Source organism: Carettochelys insculpta, chromosome 2 (genome assembly GCF_033958435.1).
Source record: "Carettochelys insculpta isolate YL-2023 chromosome 2, ASM3395843v1, whole genome shotgun sequence".
Taxonomy (NCBI): Eukaryota; Metazoa; Chordata; order Testudines; family Carettochelyidae; genus Carettochelys; species Carettochelys insculpta.
The window spans coordinates 105,090,953-105,115,941 of NC_134138.1; the positions used below are offsets into that span (position 1 = coordinate 105,090,953).

Here is a 24,989-nt window from a genome sequence, read left to right on the forward strand (position 1 = left end):
CCGGCAGATGGTGCCTTCCCCGCCTCCCCAGGCTGCTGAGGTAGGAGGAGGCGGCCGGGAGCCGCTGCCCACCCCGCCCCCCTCGCGGCGCAAGCGGATGGTGCGGTCCGGGCAGCGGCGGCAGCTAACGCCGAGTGCTGCGGGTGGCCGCTTTCGAGCCGGCGGCGGCTGGAGCAGCAGCAGGGGAGGGGGGAGTAAACAGCTGGCGGAAGAGCGGCGCTTCTCGTCTCTTCCCCCTTGGGTTGCGGCTCCCCGCCGCGGCTGGAGCGCAGCCGCTCGCTCCACTCCTGGCTGCCGCCGCTGAGCGCAGCGCCCGGAGCGGGCTGCAGCAGCCGGGCGAGAGCAGGGCGGCAGGCGGAGGAGGACGAGGCGCTGGCCATGGCCTCCAACTTTAACGATATCGTCAAGCAGGGCTACGTGAAGATCCGCAGCAGGAAGCTGGGGGTGAGCCGACTGCTTTCTTCCCCCTTAGCCCTGGCTCGCTCGGGGGGCGCTCGCCCGCAGCCCGTGGCGGTGGCTGGGGGGCAGTGCGCTGCTGGGGGTGCGCTCCCTGCTCTAAGGAGACAGTGGGGAGCAGGGACGTGGCACTGCCGCCGCCCGGACTTTGCGTTCCCTTTACTGGGGTGGGAGCGGGGTGGGTGAGTGCACCTTACAGATAATGGACCCCCCCGTTCCGCCCGCGGGTGCAGCCACTATCGCCCGGGCTTCTTGTTCGCCTGATAAAGGCGATCGGGGTCGGGCCGGGCGCCTCCTTTTTTCCTGCCGCGGGGTCTCCAGCAGTGTAGGGGGGGTCATTTGGGTATTTCTCCCCCCATGCACCAGCTGGCCCAGTGGCAGCTCTCCCCGGGGTGTGGGAGAAGAGGGAGCGGGAAGAGGGGCTGCCAACTTGGGGGCAGAGCTCCTCGCTTTTCCCGTGCGGCTCCCATTAGAGGGGCTGATGTTAACCCCCCCCCCAGATTCCTGGCGGGATCGGCGGGCTCCTGAGTAACTCTTGAAGGAGGCGGAGGCGAAGAATGGGGCCGGGGGAATTACGGCCCGGGGCTGGGGGGAGCAAAGTAGCTGTGGGGGTGGGGGGTCGAGGCATGTGTGAGCGGCGGGGACAGAAGGAGACGACTGACGGACTGGCAGACAGGCGGGTTGCTAGCCGGCAGCGCGCTGCGCTTAGGAGAAGGGGGGGCGGAAAGGTACCCCAAGGGAACCCTAACCCTCCCCCGAGCGTCCAGCAGCTCCTTGGCGCCCCGCGGGCCTGGCTGCGAAGGGCAGAGAGACAGCGCCCGGACAGCCGCTTCTAGGGAGGGCCAGCACTTGGGAACGCTGCGCAGGTCGCGTGCGGGGTCAGTCGGAGATGAGGAGTTTGCTTGGCTCGAGGAGCTGAGCCCGGACCCTGCCTGTGGCCGTGGCCGGAAGAAGCAGCTGCGCGTTTGCGGCAAGCAGGGTAATTAGTCCCCAGCCCCGGAGCTCCCGCACGTGTTTGCAGGCTGACAGGTGTTCGAGTCAAGGGGGGAAGGGCGCGGCGCGGTGCGGCGCTGGAGAAGGCGCCCCCTGGGAGCAAGGTGCAGGCAACGGGCTAAGCAGGGACAGCGCAATTTGTGTGACGAAGGCTTAACTTCTCCGAGGACTTCAGGGAGGCGAGTTCGAGCTGACGCCCGAATGACCCGGGGCGGAACCCCGCCGGGGGGTGGAAGAGGTGCTGCCGTGCAGCTTTGCGCGTCAGGCCAGGGCAAGCCCAAGGAGGTTAAACCAGGCAGGCCGGTTGTCGCCTGGGGCAGCGCGGAGCCGGGTGTGCCTCAGGCAACCACACGGCAGAGCGCAGGGAAGAAGGTGCAGGCTCAGGAGCCAGCTCAAATGTTAAGGGCTTATGGGGGGAGAAGGAGCCGCGCTCCTCTCCCATCCTCTCCCTCCCCTGTCCCAGAGCCAGGTAAGGGAGAGGCCGAGTGAAATCAGCATCTGTACAAGTAGCTGGGAGCTCATCGCAGAGCCAGTCTCGCTCGCTCGCTCTCCCCCCCGGGATGCACTGCTTAGCTTGCAGACGCGGTGTGCCACGCAGGACAAAGGAGATGATCATAAATCGACCTTTGGAACGCTCTGCTCTCTCGCCAGGGATGTTAAAGGACATCGAGTTCGGTTGGAATCCCATGTAGAGCTGACTCCTCTAGCCTTCAGGAGGGAACCTATTTTAAGTCCGGCGAGCAAGGACCCCTGATTCTCTCCTCCCACCCACCATCGGGAATTTCGGGGTAGAATATTAGCCTGTGTCAGTAAGCTATGTTTTCACCTTAGTAACATCTGTGGTTAACCCTTAGCTCTTCAGGCTGTGTTAATATTAGAAAAGTTCGATCCAAAGCAATAGAAGGGTTGACTGTAGGCAGTTTGACAGCACATTAGTGCTCCTAATAGGGGCAGAATTGTCCTGTTGACTTTCCTGGGGAAAATTGGCAGTACCTTTAAATATGTGCACGCTAAGCAAAGAATGTGTGTAGCAAACATACAGAGGCTGCATATTAGCAGGCATCTCACAGGATGAAAGTAAATGTCTGCAAGTGACTCACATGAAGCTAGTAGTTTCGTAGTGGCATAACTTTTATTGGTTGAAGTTCTCTTTTTAGAAATGTAAATCTGACTCGTGGCTGATAACAATTCATGGTGGCTTGTCTGTTGTGCTGCAGAAGGCAGAATAGACCATCGCTGTAGCCTCTACGAGAATTGTGTCTGGCTGTAAAGATTCAGGGCTGGAGAGTTCAGACTGAACAAAATCAAGTAGATGATAGTATAAGCCTATATGTAGAAACTACTGACATCTGCACCCTAAACTAATCTCATGTACAAATGCATATTATTGTGTGCAGACTAGCATCAAAATTCATGAAAAGCTGTGGTTGAAATGTCTGAATGTGTGTGTATATCTGTCTATAGCTAATCAGATTCTATCTTGCCTGAATTTTCTAAATGAATGCAAATTTTATTCATAAAGTGGAACATTGAAAATTCAGGTTTCTCTCCTTTATATAATCGTGTATTTCCGAATGAATGAGAGAGTCCGTTTGTGGTATTTTACCATTGAGCCTTTCTGAAGTGTACTAAAGCCTGTCTTCCTGTGGGTGAATATGTTCTCTTTAAGGGATGTAATAACATGAGTTTTTCCATCATGCAAGATAATGAAACAGAGGGTCTGTATATTGGAACTTGTTGCCTAGGTATACTTAAAATACATTAAAGTGTGTTTTATCTGATGGCATTTTAAAATTAATACCCTAAAATTTAAATACATTAATTTTCTATTACCTATATCCTAAGAATGTTGACCTGTGGTCTGTAAAAGTAGATCACAACCAGGAGATCCCAGATGGCTAATGCCATTTTTAATATCAAACCTGGGCTATACAACTTTTCCTACCCTCTAGGAAGGTGGACAACCCATTACGGAGGTTCTTCGAGTGCTTTTGCTGTACTCAGTGTGTCCTGATGCCTGACTGAGTGAGCCCTTGGCTGGGAACCAAAATAATGATAGTGTGATCGAATGCAAGCTGTGGAGTGTGTTGAGGTGGGTGAAATGGTATAATTTGTATTTGAGAAACAAGTTAATCTGAGGTTTGGAGTGAAATGTTGGTAGATTATATAGTTTCTGGAAACTCAAGCCCTCTGTCACCTCATTACTACACTCCATGAGTTTCACAGTTTCTTAAAAAAAAGTTTTGAGCACTTTATTGCAAAATATGGTATGTATCACTATTGTATTAAGGATATATTTTGCTTAAGCTCTAACGCCACGTAGTCTTAAAGCTATGTAGTCCATTGGGCTAATCCCATGGGAATATATATATAAATGTAGATTTGGAATAGGATGGTTTAACTGCCTTTAACCTTCTCAATAACAGCATCCATTTTTAAGTAGTGATTATTTTACAAGACTATTCTACTCATTCTCAGGGAAACAAAGTGTTATTCTGTGCAATCAACACTGTAACCATCAGTTAACAGTTTCATAAGAAAATCATTTATGATTATTTTAGATTAAAGTCTTGATGGCAATACATGGCAAAACATCTCATCAGAAGTGATAAAGGCTTATTTCGCATTGGCCTTACATGATGTACTGATCTTTATTTTGTCATTTTTCTCTTCATAATGGAACACCAGTACCACACTGGGCTTATGTCTTGGTGCGCTTGTGTGTGCTTTTGTCCATCCATCAGTTTTCAGATTGACCCCATTGTGTGTACGTACATGTACGTACGTACACACACACACAATCTTACTTGCAATTCTGTTTTTGTCAAACTCTGTCAATGGCAACCATTTGGAATATAACTGCAGCTGTTGCAGAAGCAGCAGTTTACAGAAGAAATATGTCAATATCCAACTAGTTTAACCACAAAGTTCTAATTACTCTTGTTGATAACATTTATAAAAATGTACACAAAGTATTTTAGGATGCCCAGCAACTTGAAATATGGCGTAATAAAATCTTTACATATCCTAAACTTATGCATATTAACTGCATTCTTTTACAAATATCTGAACTCCTAGACATTCGGAATTTGTAGTCAGTGAAGATAATGCTTGTAATTAAAGCATTTTTTAAAGATCTGGATTCCCACTGGCTTAAATATGTCTTTTCTACTCTCTAACATTTGCACAATTTTTGATATTTTTCATTTCTCTAATATTACATAAAAGAAATAACTCATTCTGCAGGTGTTACATTTGACCTTCTTTTGAAATAACTTTAATTGTAATGTGTTGTGCTGTTCAGAACCGAATAGGTCATTTGTGTAGCATGGAATTGGACTGTGCGGCCTTTGTTCTTTTTCATTCTTTCATATTTGTGTTACATTAAAATTCATATGACACAGGTTTATACCATACTAGCTGTTCTTATGGGCTGCAACTTCCTAATAAGAGACAGGAATTCTTTTGTTGCTTTCTGATATCCTGAGCTGCAGAGACTTCATGGATTGTTGAAGGGCTGTTTAGAAGGAAAACAATTTATATCACGTTAAATAATATAATCAAAAGGAGTATTGTATCAGGTCTACAGCTTTATTTTGGTACATTTCTACTTCTCTGATCACACCTTTTATTTATTGTTCACTTTGGCCACAGTAGAAAAGAATTCTATATAATAGAAATTTTCATTGTTTGTGAATATATCCGGTTGTTCATGTGTTTCCACATGGTGAGCAGAAATTATTTGCTGACTTGTTCATTTTGTACACTAATGCTATTATCCAAGGAGAAAATTGTACCTGTCAGTCAGCCTTGATTGAATAATAAATAACAGTGTGCTGTTAGCCACTAAATGAAAAGTTTTATCGTGTAGCAAACTATTGTTAACCATGGTAGTAAATCATTGCAGGTAGTTTTTCTGAAGATGAGCACAGTGTTTTCCTGCTGACTGACTGAAGACAGAAGTTACTATTATTGTGAACATGAACTTACTTTGCAGTCTGTTGTTACTCTTGAAATGTTGCACTAAATGCCTTGTAAAATGCTAATATTTAAGTTACAATCTGGCTAGGAATAAGTCAGGAAATGTTCAATGCTTTAATTTACATCGAGAACAAAAGGCCTGTTTGACAAGTGGGGTTATGAAGGATTTAATGGACATAACTATGGTCTTTTACCTGATTAGATTGTGGTAATTTACTATGAAAAAAGCAGCAACTTTGTGGTTTTTTTTCATTGCTTACCCTATATTTTCTGTTATATTTACTCAATGTCTTTGAAGGAATTCATGGCGGTGCCTTTGATGTAACTTTAATTTGCGAACTAAATTCTGGTGCTTTTCAGTGCATGAAAACAATTCAGATGGGTGTACTTTATTTAATATTAACAAATATTCAGACCCTTAGCGTTCATAACTATGTGTGAAAGAAGAACTTCTATTATTGTCATACCTCTTCAAGAGCATCTGAGATGTGGCATTAAAAGGATTTGATTCTAATCTGTTAAAGGATCTAGTAGCATATACTGTACAATCCTGACAGTCTTTGAACACCAACAATTATTCTTTTTTGTCATGAACAAATTAAGTTAAAATGGTTCACTCCTTTAATGAGTTGTTTATGCTTGAACTAAACTTTTTTGGCTAGAGTTGGGTAAGTGACTTTGCAGAGTTAAATGGAACTTTCATGGATTTCCAATCAGCTCATTATACATATCTGTGATTTATTGACCGGACACAACTGAGCAAAAAGTTAGTGAGACTTAAAACCCACTGTAAATAAAAATAAATAAGCTTCAGATTTTTCAAGATGTGATGGTTTTGTTTGTTTACACCAACTATTTACATTCACATTAAATACTTTTCACTTGGCCTCAGTGGCAACTTCTCTTCTGAAGATTATGCCTATTTCCTTCATGTTATTGCAGGTTATGGGAAATATAACATTTTCTCTTGTGTAATACCATTGGTTTCAAAGGGATTACTCCTCATCTGTGTAAAGTTTACTCACAGAAATAAAGGTTTGTGAAACTGAGCCCTTCATCATGCCAGTGATCAGGCAATATTTGATTTTTAGCACTTACTATGCTTTCCTTCTAACATAGTAGCCTTATTGAGCCATTGTCTAATGGTCTGTTGATTTTGTCCTATTGTGAGCATTAAGGGACTGATTCACAGCCTGTTGAATTCCATGCAAATAATCCTATTCATGTTAGTGGTCCTTGGGTCAGACCCTAAGAGGAAAATTAGTAAACTGCATACAGTCTCGGCGTACGGCGTGTTGAGGTGTATTAGGAGGAGCATTTCCAGCAGATTTAGAGAAGTTATTATTCCCCTCTATTCAGCACTACTGAGGCCGCGTCGGGAGTATTGCATCCAGTTCCACCCCCCGGCCCCAGTATAGAAAGGAAGTGGATGCATTGGAGCAGGTGCAGCAAAGGGCAATGAAAATGATTAGGGGGCTGGAGCACATAACCTCTGTGGAAAGGCTGAGAGATTTGGGCAGGGGAGTGGACTCCATGACCTGCTGATGACCATTCCAGCCGTAGGACTCTATGATGCTATCAATCTCAATTTTCTTGTTGTTTAAAAAAAAAAAAACTTTGCAACCCATGTGCTCATGAATGGTCCTCCTCCTGAAGAATTGTCAGGATCATATCCAACTCTTTATGATTGAAATGTATAATATGATTGTGCATATTGTTTTGAAATGAGTTGCTTCTGACTCTTAAAGAAAATATAAAATATAAAGAAAATATAAAACGAATTGTTGGGCAAAAGTCAGCATGGTTTCTGCAGAGGGAAGTCGTGTCTAACTAATCTATTAGAATTCTTTGAAGGGGTTAATAAACATGCGGACAAGGGGCACCCAGTGGACATAATATACCTAGATTTCCAGAAAGCCTTTGACACGGTCCCACACCAAAGGCTTTTATGTAAATTAGGTGGTCATGGGATAGGAGGAAAGATCCTTTCATGGATCGGGAATTGGTTAAAAGACAGAAAACAAAGGGTGGGAATAAATGGTAAATTTTCACAATGGAGGAGGGTAACTAGTGGTGTTCCCCAGGGCTCAGTCCTGGGACCGATCCTGTTCAACTTGTTCATCAATGATCTAGAAAATGAGGTAAGCAGTGAGGTGGCCAAGTTTGCAGATGACACCAAGTTGTTCAGGACAGTCAAAACCAAAAGGGATTGTGAAGAGCTACAAAAAGATCTCAGCAAACTGAGTGATTGGGCAGCAAAATGGCAAATGAAATTTAATGTGGGTAAGTGTAAGGTAATGCATGTTGGAAAAAATAACCCAAATTACACGTACAACATGATGGGGTCAAATTTAGCTACGATAGATCAGGAAAGGGATCTTGGAGTTATAGTGGATAGTTCTCTGAAGACATCCACGCAGTGTGCAGCGGCAGTTAGTAAGGCAAATAGGATGTTAGGAATTATTAAAAAAGGGATCGATAATAAGACAAAAGATATCATACTTCCCCTATATAAAACTATGGTACGCCCACATCTTGAGTACTGCGTGCAGATGTGGTCTCCTCACCTCAAAAAAGATATATTGGCATTAGAAAAGGTTCAGAAAAGGGCAACTAAGATGATTAGGGGCTTGGAACGGGTCCCATATGGGGAGAGGCTAGAGAGACTGGGACTTTTCAGTTTGGAAAAGAGGCGATTGAGGGGCGATATGATAGAGGTATATAAAATCATGAATGGTGTGGAGAAAGTGAATATAGAAAAATTATTTACCTTTTCCCATAATACAAGAACTAGGGGACACCAAATGAAATTGATGGGTAGTAGGTTCAAAACTAATAAAAGGAAATTTTTCTTCACACAGCGCAGTCAACCTGTGGAACTCCTTGCCCGAGGAGGCTGTGAAGGCCAGGACTCTATGGCTGTGTCTACACGTGCCCCAAACTTCGAAATGGCCATGCAAATGGCCATTTCGAAGTTTACTAATGAAGCGCTGAAATGCATATTCAGCGCTTCATTAGCATGCGGGCGGCAGCCGCGCTTCGAAATTGACGCTCCTTGCCGCTGCGCGGCGCGTCCAGACGGGGCTCCTTTTCGAAAGGATGCTGCCTACTTCGAAGTCCCCTTATTCCCATGAGCTCATGGGAATAAGGGGACTTCGAAGTAGGCGGGGTCCTTTCGAAAAGGAGCTCCGTCTGGACGCGCCACGCGGCGGCAAGGAGCATCAGTTTCGAAGCGTGGCTGCCGCCCGCATGCTAATGAAGCGCTGAATATGCATTTCAGCGCTTCATTAGTAAACTTCGAAATGGCCATTTGCATGGCCATTTTGAAGTTTGGGGCACGTGTAGACACAGCCTATTAGGGTTTAAAAAAGAGCTTGATAAATTTTTGCAGGTTAGGTCCATAAATGGTTATTAGTCAGGGATAAAGTATGGTGCCCCTAGCCTTCAGAACAAGGGCAAGAGATGGATGGCAGGAGATAAATCACTTGATCATTGTCTTCTGTTCTCCTTCTCTGGGGCACCTGGCATTGGCCACCGTCGGCAGATGGGATGCTGGGCTGGATGGACCTTTGGTGTGACCCAGTATGGCCATTCTTATGTTCTTATTCTTATATTTTAATTCATTCATACAGCTTGCCATTTATGTCTGTACAATGTTTTCTATGGGTTGCCTAGGAACAACAATTTTTGCTCACATTAGTTACACTTTAGTTTTTAAATATAAAACGTAGAAAATTCTAAGCAGCACAAAATAAGATGCTTTCATTTCTTTAAAGAAAGGTTATGTTTCTGTGAATGTCACAGATTGTAAAGTTTGTGTATTATTCTGAATTTGACAAAACAAGCTACTAATTTCAGACTTTTTCCACAAATATCATGATTTAGCTGACATGTTTGTAAGCAGAAATATCAAGCTTTGTAAAATATTTTACATATCTGAAGTAAATGACACTCCAGTTTGTGGCAATTTACTGATATTGATTTAGATTGCTGGCTGCTTTCTGTATTTGTAACATGGTTCTGAAATAAAAATATTTTTTCTTTACATTGCAATCTTTTAAATGTTTTTAAAGACACCATGCCAATCTCTGCAACATAACATGGAACTCTAATACACAGTTGTAACAATGCTTGCTTTAAGTTAACATTTCATGTGTTGTGAATTTGTACATCTAGACAAAACATATAGCTTGGTTGTGTTTCCTCTGATATTTGAGGATTCATCAGTAATTAAAAGGTACTTTAATAAATGTTGTGAGAGACATTTGTATGTAATATTGTCTGTGATTAATGGGAGGGATACTATAATTTTCTGGACACTCCAGCCATTTAAGTTAACTAAATTGCTGGTAAGGGTTAAAACCACTGATAGTGGGGTCCTTCAAAGTCTCTAGGAATGTAAGGGTTGGCAGGAAGCAAGGAGAGCCAATGGAAACAGAGTGAGTTTTGAATTGGAAAAGTGATCTTCCTTTGGCAGTGTTTGTGTGACCAGAGAGAGCTAGGTAGCCTGAGCTAATCCAGGAAAACAGACACAGTTTATGTCTATACTGCTGTGGAAGATCAACCAGCCCAGGATCGATTTTCTGGGATTTTGTTTCACACATGTGAGAAATGGCACTGTCCAGGGTCAATGTCGACCCTGGAACTCCTCATAAATGGCAAGGATTAAGGAAGGTCAAGGGAAGAAATGCAGTCACCTGTTACAGGAAATATAGCAGCCACTATAGCATGATTTAGCAACTAAAATTGAAAAGGACTAATGTATGCAATAGAAATTGCATGAGAAATTTAGCAAACATAGATGCCCAGGATAATAAAACATGGACTCTTGAAAAAACGACTATGGCAGTGGCCACTGTAGTCAGGACCTTGTTTCACATATTTAAAAAGGCCTTATCCAATGCACTTTGAAGTTAGTGCAAGGACTTCTGTTATCTCAGTGGTTGGTGGATAAGGCCAAAAGGACATAAGTACATCTTAAGGTTGGGTTTAATGTTGATGCAAAAGTACTGGTTGATGAAGTCTCCAACTGCTTTCTGTGTAGCTCCACCTCTCATCCTCCCCAGTGCTCAGGAGATCTGTCTGTATTTACATTGTGAGGTTTGATGTTACTGTAACCCAAGGTGATACTGTATCTCAAAACTCTGTATACTTCATTTGTGTAGGAAAAGCTTTTGTTTTTAAATCCTCCTTCAAGTACTCACTCCATAACTGTGAGGCTGTGGCCACACTATCCCTCCCTTTGAAAGGGGCATGTTAATGAGAGAGTTTGGAATACGTTGATGAGGTGCTGACGTGAATATTTAGTGCCTCATTCATATAATGGTGGCCGCCTGTAATTCGAAAGTGCCACTTTTGGCGCACACACTGCCCACTTAGCTGGGGGCCTGTTGAAGACCCACTCCCCCCTCAACTTTGAAAGTCATTTCTTCTTAAGGTCATGTGCTCCCTGAGGAAGAAGGGGCTTTCGAAGTCAGGAGGTCCTTTTGAAAGGCCCCTGGCTACACGCGTGACATACATTCCGAAAGTGGCTTTTTGGAATCGTGCATGGCTGCCATTATGCTAAAGAGGTGCTGCATATTTGTGTCAGCATCTCATTGGCATCTTCCGAACTCCCTCATTAACATGTCACTTCTGAAAGTGAGGAGTAGTGTGGTCACAGCCTTATTATTTTACTAATGTGGTGATGAGCTAAATCGGGTGGTTTAAAAGAAGCGTTTTTCCCTTTCATTAGAGCTTTTTGTTCCGAGTAGGTATAAGTCCTTATAAATGGAAGACATTTAGCTGCTGTTTGCTGCTGTTGCTGATTCACACGCCTTACAAAAAGAGGAGTCATAGACTCTGTGGTCTACTTGTATTAGAAAGGATTCTCAGAGGATACTTGTTCCTAAGTTTAACTGTGTGAAATATTTAAGTTAGGCTGCTGATTAATTACAGTTTACTCATATAATTAACTGAAAAAAATTAATCACAGTTTTCATCACACTGTTGCACAGTGAGAATACTTAATGAAATTTAGCTATTTTTGGGTGCTTTTCCTCCATTTTCAAATATATTGATTTCTATTACAACACAGAATACAAAGTATATAGTGCTCAGTTTATATTATTACAAATGTTTGCACTATAAAAATGAAAAATACTATTTTTGAGTTCATCTCATATAAGTATTATAGTGAGAGCTCTTTACTGTGAAAGTGCAATTTACAAATGTAGATTTGTTTTTGTTACTTAAGTGCACTGGGCAACAAAACAGTGCCCACCAGGCCAGTCAGTTCTTCTTCCTGTTCAGCCAATCACTAGAGAAGACAATTAGTTTACATTTATGGGAGTCTGTTCCTTGTTTACAATGTCACGTGAAAGTAAGAACAAGTGTTTGTATGGCAATTTTGTAGCTGGCATTGCAAGGTATTTTATGTTCCAGGTATGCAGAACTTTGATATGCCTGTTCATGCTTCAGTCCTCATTCTTGAGGACATGCTGATGTTGCTAGGCTTTTTTACTTTTTAAAAATGTAATTAATTAAATTTGTGACTGAACTTCTTGACAGAGAACTATATGTCTCCCGCTCCGTTTTATTCACAATCCTGCCATATAGTTCATGGCAATCTCATTAGGACTCAGCACATGTTCATTTTAAGCTCACTTTTGTCAAAAACACCAATAAGGTACCAATGTGAGATTTCTAAAGATCGCTACAGCTCTCAACCCAAAGTTTAAGAAAGTGAAGTGCCTTCTGAGCACTGAGAGCATGTTTTCAGAAGTCTTAAAAGAGGAACACCCAGATGTAACAGCTACACAAGCTGAACCACCAAAAAGAAAATAACTCTGATGATGGTATCTTGTTTGGATGATGAAAATGGATATTTTTTTGGTCCACATTGCTTTGGATTGTTGTAAAGCAAAATCCATCATCAGAAAAGGTGCAGGTCCTCTGGAATTGTGGTTGAAGCATGAAGGGACACACAAATCTTTACTACTTCTAGCATGTAAATATCTTGTGATTCCAGCTGCCACAGTGCCATGTGAATGACTTTTCTCCCTTTCAGGTAATGCAAACAGGAAGCAAGAAGCGTTATCGCCTGCAAATATAAACAAACATTTGTCTTTCTGAATTATTGTTTAAACAGCAAATAGGTCTGAGTGGACTTGTAGGCTTCAAAGTTTTCCATTGTTTATTTTTGAGTAAAGTTACTTTTGTACACAATTGTGCACATGTAAGTTCAGCATTCTGTGCTCACACAGTTTGTGTTCTGTGTTGGAGATGAAATCAATATGTTCGAAAATACAGAAAACATGCAAAAATATGTAATACATTTCAGTTGGTATTCTTAGCAGTGTGATTAATCATGATTAATATTTCAGTTGTGGTTATTCATGATTAATTTTTACTCACTTGATAGCCGTAACTTAAATTTTAAAAAGGCTGAAGAAAGAATGTGTATATGGAGGAAAAACATTGGTAGGGAGTTGGCTGACACATTTTACATCTATTGCAGAAATAAGAAAACATTATTCATGAAATACTTTTAAAAGGCAAGACTAGATTTTCTAAAAAACGGTAGAGGCGTGAATGAGAAGATGATGGTTATAGCATGGGGTCAGAGACTGTGATCCAGGGACTTTACTCAAATCTCGAAGTCCAAAGAGGCTATATCTGGATCATGTTAGAAATCTTGGGTTCTCTTCAAAGAATGCATATACAGCCATACCCCAAGATATGCCCATTCAGGTTACGAGAATTTGACTTTACAAGGAGTTTCATTTAATACTCCTACTTCGGATTATGAGGCATTTCTTCGCATTTATGAGGACTGATTTGGATTTCGTGAGCCTCAGCATGATGTGGCCGCCCTGCAGTGCGAGAAAGGCCGCGGCTCCAGACAGTGGCTGCCCACAGCTGCTGCCCTCCGCCGGCAGTTTCCCAGAGCCCTTGGCCGACCACAGCGGGCGCCCACCTCTGGAGCCGGGGACAGCACCCGTCCGTGGAGCTGCCGCCCTGGGCACCTCGGCCCACCCTGACCTTTACTTTGACATTGCTGTGGCTGGTATGGGTCTCTGCCTCAGTGCTGCAGCAGTGGCACTACCTGTGCTCCTGGCTGTGTCCGGGCAGAGGCTGGCAGCTCTGGTAGGCGAGCACCGAGGGGATGGAGTCGGCCGCGTCGGTCTTGACAAAGAGGCCATGCAGGGGGGAGGCGGCGTGGTGTGGGGAGGTAGACTCGTCCGTGTCCTGGCAGTAGATCATGCTGCTCTGCGAGACCTGGATGCTGGCTCATCCTGGCCCCGCCACTGCCACTGCCCGCCCCCCCAGGCAGCTAGGGGGCCGCTGCTGCCCCCGCGAGCAGCTGTGCCTCAGGTGCCGCTCGCTGCCTGCGGCATTCCATCCCATTTAGCGCCTGGCTTGCCTGCCGCTGCTGCCTCAGCCGCCGCCAGCAGTGCCTCTCCGCTGTGGATCCCTGTATGAGCGAGGCATCGCCCCTCGCCAGCTGGGGGTCCCCTGTGCCTGCCTACCTTCCCGGGTGGCCAGCCCTCTGTCACTGCCCCCTCCCTGCTTAACCTAAGCTGTGCTCAGGCTGGGCTGCCTCCCCGTGCCCTGCCCTGCCCTGCCCACCCACTTGCACCGGCCCCACTTCTGCAGCCACGGGCAACTACCCCGCTTTGTGCCCCCCCGCCCCCCAGCACTATTTGATTTCTGTTCCCCTGGCAGCCCTGTCTCTGCACCTGAGACAGCCCCCAAAAGCAGGTAAACAGCCATATTGTAGAGTAATTAATGAAGGGAAAATGCCTTGTTATGCTGTTATAACTAATGTTAACTATTGAAATAATTGTGTTCATTTTAATGGGATTTGGTGATGTTTTAGCATAAATGGGTGTAAATTTTGGGGCTCGAACGCATAAAATTTTGCACGTTGAAATTAATGGTAATTACATTTTTGACTTAGGAGAATTTGCTCTAAGAGGGGATTTTCAGGAACAAATTACCCTCGTAAGGTGGGGGAAGACTGTAGAGGATTTATGAGAGGTGAAAGCTTTCTTTCCATCAGTGCAAACAGAGGGATGGAGTTGCAACTTCGTATTTGCTTGGATAGTCATAAACAAGTACGGTCAATGAAGGACTTCATCCACGCTGAAATGTTTTGGGTGGAGTCAAAAGAAAGGCTATATGAAAAAACCATTTCACAGAGTAACTTACTCTGTCGTGCTTACAGGGTTGTCACCTAAAGCTTCAGTATGCGGACAGGCAATGTGGGAGAACTTACATTGCTGATCCTCACAGGATACCTGTTTTGTGTACAACTGTCAATGGAGCACCCTACGTAATGCAGAAAAGAAATGCACCTGCTTTCCATTTAAGATAAATATTTATTTGCCATAGCTTCTACATAAGAAGAGTTAGCATGCATATTTTATACAATCTTGTAGATAAATAGTCTTGATTATATGGAGACCTGGGAGCAACAGATATGTTTATAATTTCAAGAAAAATAAAGATCATACTTAATTAGGTGTGTTGGACTTGCATTTTCAAGCCTGAAAATACAGTTGGTTATAAAATTTGAAGATATTTGATGGGTTTTTAAAAATGAGTTGTAATACAGGTGGTGTATCTGACATGGTTGTACCACTGTGTGTGTGTGTGTGTGTGTGTGGTTTTGAGAGGATGAAATTATTTCTAAAAAACTCTCTTGAGCTGATCTCATTTTTCAGAGGTTGGCACTCAAGCTCCTGATATGGTAGTTCAGTCAGACTGTAGTCTTGTTTCCTGGACCAGTATTTGGATCTGTAGTTTCTTATCTGGACACCTATATGTTATCCTATTGGGGACGGTGTTTGTTATGAGGAAGAATAATTGGGATGAAATTGTGCGTTCTCCAATATAAGAGAGTGAAATGCACATTGACAAGTTATGATGAATTGTTTTTCCTTGGTTGGATTTTTCTGATTTCCTCACGCCTTGATTTCCTCCCCCTTCCATTCTCCTGAAAAGCTGTCTGACAATAATAAATTGACTGATAGAAGAACTAGCATTTGGGAATTCCAGGATGGACTGATCTCTCTACTGTGGTCTGGAAGTCACTGTAAAGCATAAAATTCTGCTCTTTATACCTATATAATTGTAGGCTTTTATTGGAATTTTAATAGGTTAAAACTCTAAAGTTATTGTGCCAACTATATCCCTTGGATTGACAGAGAGAAATTTGGCCCGTCATTACAGAGAATCCTTCAGTACAAGTAAGGATTTTCAACCCAAAAGCAAGCAATTTCTGGATTTTGGTGTGTTAGATGTATAAAAATACTTACAAGAAATAGAGAACTATAAGTGCTGGTTTACCAGTTTTAATAGTATGAGCTTGGAACAACAGCATTACTCATGAGTATCAAAACTATAAGCTATGGTGGTCACCCTGAAAAGTGCCAAAAAGACCTTTATAAGCCAATATATAATTTTATACTCTATTTTAATTTTAGAAGGTTTAGAAGATGTCATTGCTAATATTTTTTCTTCTTGCAATACTAGTAAATCCAGGCTGTCTTATTCTAATGAGTCCATAGGTACAGATAGAAAAGGAAAATGGAGAGGCTATAAAACTGAAGAGGTTAAAATATTTAAGTCAGAATGCTATGATTCTAAGGTTGATTGCTAGGATTCTAAGTATCTCCTAAGTGGCAGAGGCTAGGAAATCAGTGTTTTTGTTTTCTTATTATAGTGTTGATTTTAGTTGCATTAAATATTTGTTAGAATAGTATTTAGTACCTACAGCCCTATTGTGCTAGTTGTTTTACAAATGTATGAAGACATACATAGCTCTAGGCCTTGACAGATCCTTCAAAAAAATTACTCATGGAAGTAATCCCATGGGATTAGGTGGGAATGTGTACATGTAAGTCTTCCATGATCAAGTTCAAAGAAGGCAAGTAACACAGAAAAGGTATGAGTAGATGTATACAATCATGTACACGTAGTCATAACTAGTAATTTTCTTCTGTTACAGTGTGTTCGCACACAATATTTTTATAACAGGAAAAAAGACTGCAACACACAACAATTGTATAGTTGAAGGTTAGAATAAGTGATATTCATTTTAGAAATCTGGGACACTATATATAAAATCTGTTTCTAAGTTTAATACATCACTAGAAACCATAAGCTCATTTAGTACTGAAAATTGCCTTTTCCAGGTCTAGAATCAGTGTTACTTAAGCAATGGGTGGGCAGGAAATTCCATATTTCTGGGGAAAGAAACAATTTTTTTTTTTTAATTTAAGGATAGTATTTATCTCAAGCAAAGAGGAAAGGTATTCAGGACCCATATAATTAGAATATTAATGTATGACCAGATGTTCATATTTGAATACCTAGAGTCGTACTTCTAAATTTGGGATTAAGCACCTAAATACATCTCTATTTAGATGCCGAAATTCAGGTACAATGGTTGGAAAAAAACTGGTGCTAAGCAGGTGGGTGTACATGTGTAGTCTTCTTTCCTTTGATATATGTTATGCATTGGACTAACTTTACAAAAGAAAACCAAACAAAATTTAAAGTAGTAGTATATGCTTATTATTTATCAATGAAGTATAAATACCCCATTGCCAAGATGATCCTTTTAAATAGCCATGTCAACCAGTGGAAAACATAGATACAGAATTATCTTGTGAAAGGGTAAGAGTTAGCTGAATTATAAGCCATTATAGCTCCCAAAATCACTAACTTGCGAAGATTCATTAGACAGTGTCGGGCTTTTTAATGGTACAGGTACTCAAGCTTCATGATGTGTTTGATGGTTAGTTTGGTAATTCAACCACTTTTAAATCAGGGAAGGAGAAAGAAATTTCCTCTTTACAATCTGAAACTTACATTCACTTTGAAATGAGATGTCTATATTTCTTATTTACTAGGAGAGCATTTTTAGTTGTTATCTAAGAGTTAGTGCCTTTTAAACATGGCCTTGTCTCCTGAAGTAGACTGTATAGTGCAACTTTTTAGAGCACTTCAAAGTGTAAAGGTAGTATGGTACCTTCAGTAGGGCTATGTCTACACTAGAGGGTTTTGTCTGCAAAACCTGTGGAGCATCTACACACAAAATGCGTTTTGACAGCAGAAACTGTTGACAAAATAGCCATATAGATGCTCCTGGGGGCCCTTTTGTAGACAGTGGATCTGTAGTTCGATCTGCTTTTGTTTTGTTGGAACATCTCTTCTGAGAGACACTTCTGTCAACAGATGTTTTTGGTAGAGATGTAGCCGAGGGGTAAAAATCCCAGTCCTCCCACAACTAAAGATATTTACAGATTAAAAATTTGCTGAACCAAATGAAAGTACAATAAGTGCTTCTGAATATTTTTAAAATCCATATTTATGGCATAGCTGTACTTATATTTTTAATTTTTAAAAGCCACTGATGTCATGATTACATCTTTGAGGAAGGAATGCATTTACATTGCTCTTTGAAGCCTGTGCCACTGCATTGATCAGTTAAATCCATGATAGAACAAGTCTGATGCATGAATATGTTAGCTTTGTCTTGTACAGTCACCAGTAATATTAAGCCCAGGATTATGAAATTGGTGTGTGGTCTCGGATGTAGGGGCCACAACTTTACAGTGCTATCTAAACAAAACATTTCTTCAAGCTCACATACCTGCCTCTTGTAATTTAATAGCCATGAGAAAAATATATACTGCAGCTCATTGTTGAGAGATTTTCAATGTTGAGTATGATTCATACTTATTAAGTGGGTTAGGGGTGAATTGTTCTTTATTGACTAATTCAAATGACAGCCTCTGCTTTAAAGAGTTGACAATTTAAGAGTCTAATGTGCCTTTGTATGAAAAGTTTCATTTAAGCATAAGAACTTGCAGGATTTGGACTGTGTGGTCTTACTTCCGTTCTCCTCCAATACTACAAATGGCATGGGCTTGCAGGGCAGATTGAGAATTTGAAAGTGGAATGAAGTTTGGGAGAAAGTGACCATGAAATCGTAGAGTTCATGATTCTAAGAAATGGTGAAAGGGAGAACAGCGGAACTGAGACAATGGATTTCAGGAAGGCAGATTTTGATAGACTCAGAGAGCTGGTAGGTAATGTCCCAGAGGAAGTAAGACTAAAAGGAAAAACAACTGAAGAAAATTGGCATTTTTTCAGAGGGACATTACTGAGAGCCCAAAAGCAAGCTATGCTGCTGCATGTGAAAGATAGAAAGTATGGTAAAAGACCGCCTTGGCTTAGCCAGGACATCTTGCATGATCGCAAAATCAAAAAGGAGTCGTATAAGAAGTGGAAATTAGGAGAAAGTACAAAAGATGAACAAAAGCAAACAATACCTGTATTCAAGGGCAAGATTAGAAAGGCCAAGGCACAAAATGAGCTCAAACTAGCTAGAGACATAAGGGGTAACAAGAAGACATTCTATACATATATTAGAAGCAAGAGGGGAAGACCAAGGACAGAGTAGGTCCAATACTCAGTGAGGAGGGAGAAACAATATAAGGAAACTTGGAAATGGCAGAGGTGTTTAATGACTTTGTTTCAGTCTTCCCCAAGAAGTCTGATGCAAAAATGCCTATCATGGTGAATGCTAGTGGGAAGGAGGTAGGATTAGAGGATTAAAAAAAAATTAAAAATAACTTAGATATCTGTCTTCAAGTCACAAGCCCCTGATTAAATGCATTCTAAAATACTCAAGGAGCTGACAGAGGCAATATCAGAATTTTTAGCTATCATCTTTGAAAAGCCCTGGAAGTGAGGAGAGAGTCCAGAAGACTGGAAAAGGGCAAACATAGTTCCCATCTATAAAAAGGCAAAAAGAACATCCCAGTGAGGCGCAAATAAGCTGGGCTCCAAGTCCTAAATAAGGGTGGAGGTGAGAGGTGGGTGAAGTGTTGAACTGGGGAAAAGGGAGGGCTGCTTCTCAGTGATGGCCCACTCCACTGAGAGTGATTGTGCTATTTATTACGAAACTGACGTAATTATAGCTGTGGCTTACACCACACTACTAACAGGAGGAATAGGATTACACGCAAAAGGAAAAGAAACACCCCCTGGGGTTTTTCTAACTCCCAGTAGTTCTCTAAAATAGCCGGCGGGTTGGTGGAATTCATTGGCTGTTATCTATCCTGATTTCTAAGAGCTGTTATCAATCCCCAAGAAGTGTGAGTTTTGAGTTTCAGAGGATAGGATTTAAGGATTAATAGGAGAAAGTGACGTACAGATACAAACAACACTCTGTTCTGTAGAAAACGGAGGTTCAGCGGACCACGCTTCCCAGCTGTGGCAGCTTGCTTTCAGAACTTCCCAGTCATTGGGTCAAAGCCCTCTTGGGGGTCCTGGGGCATCTTTGCCCGAGCCTTACACGTGACCCTTACAGATTCAGGAAACTAAAGACATACACACAACAATACACATAGCTATGGCAGGGTATTAAAAGAAAAGCCACAGATAAGATGCAACTGCTGACTTTTACTTACGTAGCTGAGCACGTACAGGAACAAAACAATCAAACACTGCATCTGGATATCTAAGCTATACTGTTACAAATTTCTTTGTGGTACCAATAGGTTTTCGCACACTACTCTATTTAACTTGTGAGCAGGCGGGAGGAGCGGCGAAGGGTGATCAGTCCTTGTCGCAGACAGCATCCGGTCTTTCCAGGGTTTGGGAGTTCCTCCTCCTCCTTATTTAGTTGCCCCCTTTTATGATCTGCCATTTGCTGGCTCCTCCCAAGGCCTGACACATCACATCCTGGTTGCTTCTGCTTCTCTTCGCCTGCAACCCCTCTCAGCCCTCTCCCCTTTTTAAACAACCATACATCCCATACTTCTTTTTCCCTTTTAAGATATGCAGCTGGCACCTCTGGGGTGCTAGGTCAGAGGCCATGGCTCTTTTCCATATAGGTTTTCCTGTTTGTCAATTTTAGACCGGGGAGGGGGTGGCTGCAGACAGTACAGTCTGCAAGCACTTCAGTAAATTCCATTGCTAACTGAGTTAGACTTCGCCAATTCACTTGGTTCCTCAATTCTTGGTCTGGAGTTTGTGGTTTAGCCTTTTGTGCTAAGGCACATTTCCCTATTACAATTTAAAAGGGTCTCTGGACTGTATTTCAGCACTTCATTAGTAAACTACATATTTAGCGCCTCATTAGCATGCGGGTGGCCGCGGCAGTTCGAAATTGATGCGGCTTGCCTCCGCCCGGCTCGTCCAGATGGGGCTCCTTTTCGAAAGGACCCTGGCTACTTCGAAGTCCCCTTATTCCTATGAGTAGATCTGGACGAGGAGCCCCGTCTGGATGAGCCGGGTGGCGGCGAGCCACGCCAATTTCGAAGTGCCGTGGCTGCCCGCATGCTAATGAGGCGCTGAATATGTATTTCACCGCTTCATTAGTAAACTTCGAAATGGCCATTTGCATGGCCATTTCGAAGCTTTTGGCTAGTGTAGACAGTCTTAGAGAAGTGATATGCATTTAAAGTAAGGGCACATGAAGTGAGGTACATAGTGATTGTGTACAACATTATGAGAACTGTGTGCTCCCTCTGCATTCAGTCAAAATGCTGATGTGGTTCAGTCAGCACACCCCACAAATTCTAAGTATACAAGCACAGTTAGCAAAACTACCATATCCCAACAGGCAGTCTTGGTTACCCCCAAACTTGCACCCATTGAGATGGAGGGCCACTCATTCAGCCCACTTACTAGCCTAGGTTGGCATGATTCTTTACAACTAGATAATATTTTTCAGGTTCATTTTGCACCTTTATTTAAACAGCTAATATATAGAATTTAACAGTGTTTAAGCTAGTGGACTGTCTGTTTCAGAACATGGAGCAAAGAGATAGCAAAAGAAAATATATTGTAACATCCTCCTGCTAGGAATATTTGGAATCAGGTAGATGTACATGTGCACAGGATAAAGGTGGTATAAATGGAGCAAAAGTAACATTACGCTGGCTATCAGAAGTTGAAATTTGAACATTCTTTTAGTACTAGTATCGTGGCCAGTGCTGCAAATTCATAATTTATATTTCTCTCCTGAAACATTGGATTGTCTTGGGTATTTACATGAAAGTTCCCTATTGAAAAATTGCCATCCAGAAGACTAAATTTTTTCCAGGTAAAGGCAAGGTAACTGTAGAACATGGGTTCTCAGGATGGGTATGTGTACCCAAGGGGTTACTCAGAGCTCTTCCAGAGGATATGTTAACTCAGTGTTTCTGTACCTTTTTATGAATTGGAAAGATTGGACTTATTTCATGTTAATCTAATTTTTTATTTATCCTTTTTTCAAATCATAAATACAATGGCAAGTTTATTGCCTAGGGGCAGTTTCTTCCAACCAGCTACAATTAAGTTGTTTAAAAAAATGTGTTGTATTGGTACAAAAATAAATTGTGTGTCTGAAAATTGTAGGTACTGGGGATACTTATACTTTTCTTTTTTTTTTTTAAAAAAAGGGGTAGCTTAGTAAAAAAAGGTTGAGAATTACTGCTATAAGACAACTGGATTGACTTTAATATGGTTACAGAAGCACTTAATTGTTCTCTTGTAAAAAGAATGAGTAATTCCAATATACAATCTCACTTTGCTATACCCCTTGGCATAAAATCTCTCTAACTGAATGAAGCTGTCTGGGCCTTAATTGCTGATTATGCAGTAATGCCATGCTTACAGATAAGGCTTAACACAAATTATAATTTTTTAACTGTATAGAAATGATCATTTACACCAAAAGCGTGAGAGCACATGGCAAACGTTTCTGTAATATATCTGATGACAACTTAGATAAAATATTGCATCATGTAGCTTTGATGAAGTTTATGTTTTAGTCTAATGAAATATTTTTGAGAAGATGACCAAGAAAATGTTGAAGTATCGAGTTATGCAACTCCTTCCAAAATAAATCCATGGTTGAAGTGATAGTTATATCACTGATTCCCGTGGCTCTTAATTATCAAAAAGCTTTTAGCTTGGAGAGGGATGAATGCAACTATTGGCTCTATGTTGTGTCATGAAGTCTAGAATTTATTTGAGTATAAAAGAGAAGAAACAGCCACTGTGTCCAACTGCCTGAGTTTGTTGATATCAATATTTTTATATTTATAGTATCTGCTTTTTAGATTATTAAGTGTGTTTTCATTTTCAGGTGTTCTGAAAATGACACATGCTAGTGTCAAGTGAAGTTCTAGTCAGTTTTAAAAGAAAGCTTAAGTCTTGGACTGGGCTTTCTTCCCTTGTTTAATTTTTCAAATAGTTTACTTCTGCTGTTTTAACTACCACTGCAAGCTACGTTCAGACTTAAACTTTTATTGGAAAATAGTCATATTAGTAATACCAATTAACATACAGTGATATTTTATTATAACTTTCTATATTTGCTGAAAGCTAACAGGGTTAATTGTACAAGGCACCATACCTTCTTGGACACTGCAGGTATTTACACAAATTAATAAATGTCAGTCATCTCTGACCCTCTTGATTTAACCATAGAATTTATTATATAGATTCAACATTGGGAAGAGCCTTAGGCTGTGTCTAGATTACAGCCATTTGTTGACGGAAGTTTTTCTGACAAAACTTCTGTTGACAGATTGTGGCCAAACAGCCAAGTAGACCACAACAGTGATTCGCTCTGTTCACGGAGGGCAGCCGGATTGCCCAGCTGTGCGCTCCACAAAATGGCCAACTGGAAGCACAGCAGACAGGGCTGCAGAGTATCCCAGAAGCTGTCTCTGTTGACAGAGGATCTCCCAGAATGCCCAAACTGGCCTTCTGTCGACAGAGGCATTATGTCTTGTGGGGACTGTTGACAAAAGTGCTGCGTTCTGTCGATTTACAGTCAACAGAACATCTTGGGAATCTGGAGGTCCCCCAGGTTTTGTGCTCTCTAGTGTAGACATAGGCTTAGAGACTAGGTTCGTGAAATAGGTGGAATTCATTGTACTATCTCAGTGTTCCGTTTGTTCCTGGTATAAGCCTTGACTAGGTATTTTGAATGTTTTAGTGTGCACATGGTTCTGACCAGCATCTTTGTTTCTCTGAAACATATTTTATAACACTTTGTAAGCCACGCAGTAGTTATTGTCACACCATTATTGAGATTTGTATTAATCTTTATAACTAGAAACGTATATCAAAGCAAAGAAACTGAAAGGACTAATCACTCAAAGACTCAGAATATATGTTAAACAAAATCTAATACCTAATTTTATTTCATTTTAATTAATAGTGTGCAGTGTGTGTTTTGTCTCTCTGTTCCAGACCAATCTTAAGCTAATGTGTTGAAGTGAAACAAGTCCTAGAATTCTACCGGAATGAGGACACTTCCAATATTACATCAGATGGCACCTCACATTTATAGTGGGATCCCATGATCAATGGTAGATTTTGAATTTCTGCTTTTATTTATAAACTTTGTAGTAGTTGTTGCCTGATCTTCAGATTGTGTATTATTGTATAGTTTTGTTTTTTTAATACATTTCCATTTTCCACTTTGAGGGTTGACGGGTTCTTGTCCCAGGATGTGGCCCAGTATTTAAAGTATTCAGTAGTTGGGAACCCTGATGTGCACACTTGCTGCACTCACACTGTTGGGACTTTTGTATGTTATTTTACTTTACTGACACCTTTAGCATAGTCAGAACCCCCTCCCCCCAGTTTTACAAGATATGGAATGTAGATATATATTTTTCATATGCTCACACCATTCCTTCAAGAACAGCTTGAAGTACTGTCCATCACCATCCTCATCATCACTAGTAGCCATAGTCTGGCACTTCCCAAGGAGTTCATCTCCTTCTCATACTGCCTCTAGGCTGGGATGCCACATTACGCTGATGTTGTGTTTGGTGCATATTCAGTAGGGCATGTTTCCCTTACTCCTTGTTTGTGGTGCCTCCTCTTCCTAATGGCTATTCAGTCTAGTTTTAACCAGTTATTTTGGGATTTTCTAAGTGATTGATGTTCATGATAAGTTTAAGGGTACTGATGGATGCCCCTGTACCATTGAAGGTTGCTTTATCTAGGTGAAAGGTCCTGTATATATGTATATGGACTTGGGTATTTAGGTGAAAGGTCCCAGGTATAGGTGTGCTAGCTTTGTCTTACCTCGGCATACAGGATGTGGCCTGTAGGTCTCTTGAGTTACAGCAAAACTACTTTAGGATAAACCTGTTGTGACGTATTATGGTAATCATACACTCAAACAATAAGGAAATAGGAAATCTATATGAAAATGTATCTGTAAGCAAGCAAGCAGGTTAGTGTTGTAGGCTACGTAGTTGATGGCTTCCAATGCCAGAAGGGACTGGGGTGACCATCTATTCTGATTTGTCGTATAGCTCTGGTGGTATGACCGGAGTATCTCCTTAGAAAAAACACAGTTTTTCTTTAAATATTGTCAGTGATGTTGATCAGTCCTAATTTCTGATGGTAAAGATGTTATGGAAAATATAATGCGTTAGTATTTCCAAACTGTATTTCACTCTGTGCTGTGTTGGCTGTGGGACCACTGTAGGAGGTGGTCAGCATGGAGGTGGTCAGCACAGTTGGATTTTTTTTTTCCTCAC

General features: G+C 41.7%; 1 protein-coding gene across 2 annotated transcripts in view; it reads left to right on the top strand.

The window, feature by feature from the left end:
- The first annotated feature begins 378 nt into the window (after positions 1-378).
- Positions 379-24,989, top strand: part of DOK6 (docking protein 6) — a 420,268-nt gene continuing 395,657 nt past the window's right edge. For both annotated transcript variants that reach the window (XM_074985856.1, XM_074985858.1), the window contains exon 1: positions 379-444. In XM_074985856.1, coding sequence (XP_074841957.1) covers positions 379-444 — 66 coding nt within the window. The remainder of the gene's footprint in view (positions 445-24,989) is intronic.